This window comes from Arachis ipaensis, chromosome B03 (genome assembly GCF_000816755.2).
Source record: "Arachis ipaensis cultivar K30076 chromosome B03, Araip1.1, whole genome shotgun sequence".
Taxonomy (NCBI): Eukaryota; Viridiplantae; Streptophyta; class Magnoliopsida; order Fabales; family Fabaceae; genus Arachis; species Arachis ipaensis.
Window position 1 is genome coordinate 27,177,123 of NC_029787.2, and position 8,921 is coordinate 27,186,043.

The 8,921-nt window shown below is 34.5% G+C and overlaps 1 protein-coding gene across 1 annotated transcript; it reads right to left on the bottom strand.

The window, feature by feature from the left end:
* LOC107630125 (indole-3-acetic acid-amido synthetase GH3.6) lies at positions 6,810–8,921 on the bottom strand (the record flags this gene model as incomplete). Its single annotated transcript, XM_016333175.1, is given in 3 exon segments — positions 6,810–7,524; positions 7,607–8,520; positions 8,604–8,921. Coding segments are annotated over 3 exon segments (1,815 nt in total). The 3' UTR covers positions 6,810–6,928.

An 8,921-nucleotide genomic window follows, 5' to 3' on the forward strand; every position in this document is an offset into this window, starting at 1 on the left:
TGTATAAAATAATAATTAATATTTTACTTTGATTAAAATTTTAGTCGTTACATTTGACTTTGGTTTTACATATGCATCTCCACCAGAGACAAGTTGTTTAAATTCACACATCTTTCACAGAGAAATAAAATAGACACAATCAAAACACAAGAATTTAACATAGAAAACCTTAATTATTGGAGAAAAAAAAACCACGGCCATTGTCAAATGACAACCAAAGAATATCACTATGTGAAAAATTGTTACAACACATAGACTTCTTTCTCTCTAACACCGGCACCCCAGTACATCCACACTCTCAAAGTAAATATTTAACTACATCTCACAACACTACTCTCTAATCAAAGAGTATAGAGGAAAAGAAAAGTCAGATACAAGCTTTAAGTGTTTCTGACTGGTGCAAAAAATATGGAGAACTTAGCCTCATATTTATAACCTAGGCCACCCACTCCATTTGCTATCCTAAGCAATGTGGGACTAATTCAACTAAATCCTAACAATCTCCACCTTGATTGAAATAGTCACACATTTTCAGCTTCCATAGTCAACACCGACAATTCTTTGCTGCCATTGTCTATACCGACAATCATAGTTCAGAGAACTATCATACTCCACCATGAAAGTATACTCACTTGGAATTAGACCACTCCAAGCATTTCGTCTTGATACAAATCAAAACCTTGTTGAAAATTCATGGTGCAACTTCCAAATTGGCTTTTCCTGGAAGTTTTTCAGCCATCGACATAACTCCGCCACACACCTTGCATCTCAACGCCAACCAATGCTCGTGTGCAATTGTGGACCCGATTGCCACAACTTATCCTTATCCATGGCAGTGCGGCAATACCATGAGGATACTTCTTATCTTCTAGAGAACATCATCTTCTCTCATAGAGAGAACAATATTGCAAGTATCAGATTGAGAGTCTTTTTCTGAAACCGCATTACCTGGACAATTTCTCTTTACATGCCCAGGCTTTCCACATTTCCAGCATGTTACACTCCTTCCACGATTTCCTTTTCCATAATTGTCACTTCTAGCTACAAGCGCCAAATCTGATGAAGTGCTACCCTCATTTTTCATTCTTCTTTCTTCAGCAATGAGCTTACTGGCAACTTCTTCAAAATTCAGAGTTTCCTTCCCATACATTAAAACAGGTTTGATATACTCATAGGAAGAAGGAAGAGACAATATGAGCCTCAGTGCATTATCTTCATCATCAATTTTCACTCCAATTGCCTCTAATTCAGAGACAATACCATTGATAGCACTAAGATGGTCGGAGATTTTCACATTGTGATCCATGCGTAGATTATGGAACTGCTCCTTCAATAACAACCGATTTGAGATGCCCTTTACCTGATACAACCCTTCGAGTTTATCCCAAAGTTCCTTGGCTGTACATTTGCAAGAACATTCTTAGCCAAACACAGGCGAATAGCACTTGCAGCTCTCAAATCTAGTTCCTCCCATTCTTCATCCTTCATACCAGAGATCTTCTCCTTCAACGCCTTGTGCAAACCTGATTGTATCAACACATCCTTGACTTGTATTTGCCACAAGCCAAAATTGATTCTTCCATCAAATTTCTCTATTTCAAGCTTCACAGCACTTGAATACCCTGACATTGTTGCAACCGTATATTGGAATAGTATAACTCAACTGTAGACCGTGCACTAGGAAGGGTCCCCAGAAAAGAGAGGCGGGTCACAATGGACACACTTAAATACCAAGTCTTTCCTTAACCAGAACCTTTTCAAAGTCTTTCCTTAACCAGAACCTTTTCAAACTGCACTCTCACAGTGTCACACTGCCTTCCAGCAACAACAACAGCAACCAAAGATCAACCTCAAGCCACAGGACAAAATTCTTTTCTGATGTGGAAGGTCAGACTAGACTGCAACCACAGAGCATACTAAGAATAAATCCCATCGAACCGAAACTCTGATATCACATATTGGGAATAATACACCATTCCCCCTTAAGAAAATACCTTTCACAGAGAAATAAAATAGACACAATCACAACATAAGAATTTAACGTGGAAAACTCCAATTACTGGAGAAAAAAAACTACGGCCGTTGTCAAATGACAACCAAAGAATATCACTATGTGAAAATTGTTACAACGCATAGACTTCTTTCTCTCTAACACCGGCACCCTAGTACACCCACACTCTCAAAGCAAATATTTAACTACACCTCACAACACTCTCTAATCAAAGAGTATAGAGGAAAAGAAAAGTCAGATACAAGTTTTAAGTGTTTCCGACTGGTGCAAAAAATATGGAGAACTTAACCTCATATTTATAGCCTAGGCCACCCACTCCATTTGCTATCCTAAGTAATGTGGGACTAATTCAACCAAATCCTAACAATTTTGTGCATATATTTTCCACATTTTATGATCTTAATATGATGATGTATATGTCTCCTTTATTTTAATTTAATTAATGTAATTGGTGTTCAAACACCGGAATAATCAATTCTATCTAAACTATTAATTAACAATTAGAGTAGGTTATTGGACTTTACCTAATATGACTTGAAGCAAATTAGTGTATCATAAAAACAAGATTCTGATAAGATGATTTTTTCCTCTCATCCGTCATTCTCAAACCTAAACTTAACCAATAATGTCGCGACAACTTTTCCATAAAACATTTCACTCTATTTTATGTAGCATTTGCTGAAGAGAAAGCACAACTGTCCTCAGAATAAATAATCAATAGTTCCAATTGAACCACTGTTATTACACTCTATCTTATTAGTAGAAATTTGACTAATTCAATTTTTATTTTTGTTAATCAATAATAATGAACAAAAAATTAAATTTAAATACAAGATGTCATGACTATACAGTATATGAAGATATTCAAATGTGTCGTTGATCTTTATTATATAATTAAAATTAAGTGTTAAATTTACTGAAATACTAATATTTTTGGAACACTACTTAAACAATATATTTTTCATTTTGATGAAAATATATATAATATGGCACTATATTACCTACCGTTTTGAATTTGTCTTGAAATGTTTTCTTAGCTAGCTTTCATGAGAATGCACATACAGAACAGAAATGGAAAACTACAAACAGGACAGATACATGAGAGGCAAATGCTGCTTACACCAATTCAGGAACATAAAACCCAAAGTGATAGATGTACCACAACCTTATCTCCTTTCTCACACTTTGAAGTAATTTCAACTGCTTTCATGCTTTATTCTTCTCAGCCAAGCCACACTTTTGTCTCATTATTCTGACTTGTTCAAACCTCATATCCTTATTCTTTATTTTACCAACAAATATCTAGATTGGTTTTTAAAAAAATTTAAATCAAATACTTTATTTTTTAGAAGTACTTCAAATTACTATTTTTTGGATAATTTGATCTTTCGATCACTTTTAATCAAACTTTTAATGTGTGTTGAACAAATTATTAAATCTTAACTAATTTAATTCTTTGCACATCCATTTGAATATTTATTCTTCTTTTAGTTTGTTCTGACACTCACCGTCTCACCCCATGGAGACGCGTTTTTATTAACAATAACGTTAATTATTTTTACACTTGAAATTAATTTAATGTGTATTTCTATATAGTGATATATCCAGACTACACAAGATATATCAAAGGAGATACTAGTGAGTGACATAAATTTGGACCATATAATTAATACATATGGATAAGATTAAAAATTATTCAAAGGAAAAGTATGGGAGCCAATGGAATATTTGTACAATGTGTATAATGGAGATTTAGGGAGTATTAGAGATATAACTATTAGTGTTACCTTTTTCTAGTAACGTAAGTTTTTGGGATGAGTGGTATCATAATATAGTATTAAAGTTCTAGATACGAAATATCAAGAGTTCGATTCTTGGTGAACCCAAAATTACTTTAATATTATGGATGATGTTTATTTTGTACTCATATAATCCATTGTACACATTATACAAATAAGCTATTGATTCCTTTGCAGGACTCTATTATTAAAATTTGTATGTGACTTTGTATTTTAATTTTGATACTTTATGTAAGAGTTAACAACCTAGATTTTATCAAGGTAATTAATATCCAACTTAGTCTTTAAAATTCTCCGACATTCGCTAAAATAATTCTTAATTTTTGAAAATTAATTAAATTAATTCTTAAATTTGTAAATCGTGAATTTTGTTGGTCTTTAATTTAATATCCTTAACATAGTGCTAACATAAAATATTACTGTATTATTGTAATATTTTCAGCATTAAAGTGGCATGGCTAAGATTCTAATATAATTAAAAAGGTATTTAAATTAATTAATTTGACTTATTTTAGTCTCTTTACTAATATAAAACTAATTATTTAAAATAAGTCAAATTAACAAAATTAAGACACCTATATAATCATATTGAAATTTTAGTCATATCACCGTATTATTAGAAATGTCACGCTAATATTTTAACGTTTTATGTCAACAATGTATTAATTGAAATTGATGATTACTTTAAATTTTATCTTTTTAATTATACACTTTCTAAACTCTAATTTAGTATTATTCAACTTTGATCGAATTTAGTTAAAAAAAAATTTATATCTGTAGTATTTTTTTTTTTTGAAATAAAGAAGCTCCAAACAATAATGTGGAATGTAAAAAATAGGTACCAAAAAAAAACTAAAGAATAAATTATAAAATTCAACCCATAGTCATCTTTGACATTGCCATCAATAACTATACGAGTCAACACCACACCACTCAACCTGTAATATTTTTTTATTTTAAATATCTATCAAATTTAAAAGTAAAGACTCCAAGTGTATTAAATTGTTATAATTTAAGTATCTAAGAATAGTCCATGAAATGAGGTAATTTATTAAATGATTTCCCTTTAGAAACAAAATAGCTGCATATGATTGTTTGTTTGTTTGTTTGTTTTGGTAGAATATGCAGCAAACAAGGAAGAATTTACTGTGATTGCACTGTTGCAGTGATTCTTTCTTATCTTCTCTGCTCTCCCCTACCAACTCATCATCAAAATTCAATAAAAGCTGAGCAATGTCCTTGTTTTTATTTCTTTGACTAGTCCTATGTGCTATTTCACGGCTAGTTTTATGGCCTGAAAAACTGATTGAGTTTGTCCTTTGGTTGGTGCATAGTGGGGCACTGAGATCATACTCCATGAATTACACATTACAATTTGTTCTTATTTGCTGCCAGCAAATATTTGCTACTTTCAATTTTCTGTTTTCTTTTTCTTTTTTCTTTTTTTTTTATGGAATTGCTGAACAAAGCATCTTTAAATTTAAACACTTGAACACAACAAACTCCACTATTACTCCTGTTCATTTAATACTCATGCATGTATTTTCTTCTGATACATAAATGTGAACAGATTCATCATCGCTCATCCTATTAAAGTCAACGAATATTAAATGTTTATAGGCCAATTTTCTGGTAATTTTTAAAATTATGTCCAAATTGTTAAATTTAGTCTTGATATATAATTTTAGAATAAACTATTAATATAAGATCTATCAATATATGTGTATTGGGCAATTAATTTTCAGCATTACAGATAATACATTTTTTTTTATGAATCACCTATTAATAAGAACTATTTGTTAAAGAGACTCCCAAGAAGAGAGAATTTGGACTCATAGCCATCACAAGGGCTTCTCTTCCATCTTTCTTTTATTAATATTAGTTTCTAAACTTTTGAATTATAAAATACATCAATTCCTAAACTGCCAAAACGGACATTTTAACTAGTCTCTATTCCAACTACTAAAACTTATAAAAATTATCTAATTCTTCTCAAAATTTAAAAAACAAAGACTAACAGATTAATAAAATTTGAAAAACAAAAAAGTGGTTACTTAAATAAAATTTGGATATCAATTTAAAGTTTTATTTATCTTTTAGGAACAACAACACTCTATAAATACAAAATATCAACTAATATGTATTTATATATATTGATTTATATATTTAAAATATTATATTACTAAAAAAATTTATGAATATTAAATATATTTATAAATAAATACATAATAACTAATTTAGTAATTGAATTTTAGTGTCTATTGAGGAGTGCTAGGAGACCAGCACTTTTGTTAAATTTTGGCCAGCACTTAACCATCAAAAGAAAATTGAATGATTCTACATCATTAGATGCAATCTCACACCATTAAAAACATCATTGATGGCTAATTGATGGCTAAAAACCACAAAATCTGCTAGTCCCTAAACGTTCTCATATTTTTTATATCTATATATGATGATTGGTAATTGATGTTTAATGTTCAACCGAAAAATCTTTTTGATATCTTTTATAATGAATCATAGAAGAATAGTAGAGATTTATTAAAATTTATTATTTTTGGTTATTAGTTAGTTATCAATGTTTAAAAAGTATGAGATAAAATATATGATTAAATTATTAAATTAAAAAAATTAAATTAAAGAAATTGAGTAATAGTTAAAAATAATAAATTTTGATGGTTGTGAACAATTATCTTAACGAATTAATTAATTGCACTGTGATTTGTTAGTTGTCGGATTTAGATAGTGAAATAAGAGTAAGGGGAAAAAAGTTAGCTTGCTTTTTCCTGAAAACTAAAGAAAAAGATAGGAGTACACAATTTGAGGCCGTTATAGAAAAACAAGCCCCTCCATGAGTCCACGACACTTCACTTCAGTGAACAGCCATCATTGCTGCCTGCAATTAATCTAAGAAACCATATTCCAACACCCAAAAACCGTTTTCATGATTGATTGTGGAAAAAAAAAAAAGAGAAGAAAAGAAAAGATAATTTACTGGATCTTCCTTCCCTAACATGCCTACGGAAACAGTTCATGTGAACCGCCATGAAAAGCTACCAACCACGTAATAATTAACAATAACAATAACAACAATGTCCCCAAGTTGATTAGTTTTTGTTCAATTCTGATTATTGTTATTGATCCACTGCTTGTGGCCTGGAACCCATTTTGGACACTTGGGACTAAAGTAGGTTGAAGTTACCCTTGAGTTCAAAAGCTCCACAACAGGTGCAAATTTGACGCACCTTGGAGTCTTGTACTGATTTATGGAAGCGCCTAAGCTAATGGCATAGTCCATAAGCTTATCAAAAGTCCCCTGTTCGACGATCTTGATTTCCAGCGGCCCAATCGACTTGTCGGAGACTCGTCCCTGGCGGTAAACGCTGTTGAGCGATTCTTCAATGGCTAAGCAACAATCCTCGAAGACGCAGGGTGGAATTTGGGTTGTTCCGTTGAGAGTTAGCTCCCAGTAGAGCACGTAGTGGCCTGGGATTGTTGTTGTGTCTGCGTAGCTTGTGTATTCCGAGACGGTGGCGTCGAACGGGACGAGGTGCGTGACGGCGTTCTTCATTGCGTTCTGGAGCTCCACTTCGTCTGTCTTGTCGGAATCTATGCTGAGGACTACGTTCTTTCTGCAGACGAAGTTGAATTGTGGGGCCTTGTTCTTGAATCCGGCCACCCTCAGCACATCCCCCACTCTGTAGCGGTATAGTCCTGGAAGAGGCAGAGATGATATTAATATATATATATATAGACAAATTCTTATTTAACTCTTACAGACAATAAAGAATCCCACCGGCGTATGTTGTGACAACTAGCTCGTATTCCTGGCCGAGCTTGACATCAACGAGTTCAACGAGGTCTTGCTGTTCCTTGTCGGGGAGAGAATCGGTGTGGTCGGAGTTGGTTCTGTTGACGGGAAGGAACTCGTAGTAGCACATGGTGGGAATAAGAGTGTAGGAAACCTCACTAGGCTTGCAAAGAGGGGTAAGGTTAACACCAAAGTAGCACTCGCTAGAGGCATACATGGTGCACACGAGTGGTAAACCATTGCTATAGTAATCCAATGTGGGAATGTACTGTGACATTGTCCCAGTCACAATAACATCCACATACTTTGTGTTGGGCCACAGCCTAGTGATGATTCCCTGCCAAGATTTCTTCCCGCACTCCGCCTCGATGAAATCCGCCAACTTCGGGTCGGGTTTCAGGATCTTCATAACCGCCTCGCGGACCGAAACGTCCGTGATCTCGCCGTTCACGCTTCCTGTTCTTATGTCATTGCAAAGAAGGGTCCAATGCTTCTCCAGGAAGCGAATCGCCCGGATGAAGCCGGAGGCGAAAACCGCTCCCACTCGGAGCACCTCTTTGTTCTGGCAAAGGCCACAGAGCAATTGAGAATACATACTCTGGTAAGAGTCTGGACAGAGTACGGTCTCGTTTGGGCTGGTGTAGTTTGTGTACGGGTCATAAGGTCTGTCCCTGAAGTATGAGCTCTTGTAGTAGCTGGTTAAAACGGGACGAGCCACGATCCCTGAGGGTGTTTTGGCCTCGGCTTTTATGAACATTAAGTACATTCCTTTGCCGTTTTCTAAGCCAGGAACAAACTGGCTCATAACCGGCATCAGTAAGCTATACAGCAAGCTCCTCCTTCCCAGTTCTTCTTCAATTGTAGGCATCAGCTTCCTCTCACCACCCGATGTTCCAGAACTACATAACAAAACATGATAATATTATGTCACTATTTATAACTTACATTATTCAATTTAGTTTTTTAATGTAACAGAAGATACCTTGTGAGGAACTCTGAAATGGGCTTAGAGCAAAGAATTGGGGAGGTATCGCCATTGGCGATACGATTGATATCGGGCTGGAGGTCCTCGTAGGAAATGACAGGGAGTAGTTTTTTGAAGGTGTCGCGGTCAGTTTGGCCGTTGAGGCCGTGTCGTCGGAGGTACTCCACGTTTGCATTGCGGGAGAGGATTTCGGAGAGGACCTTCTGTTGGACTTGGTCGGCGTTGGAAGTCACATCCTCGATGAACTCGAGGATCTTCCTGTTCTGTTCTACGAGGTTGTAGTCTTTGGGAGCCTCAGGCATGGTGGTGTATGTG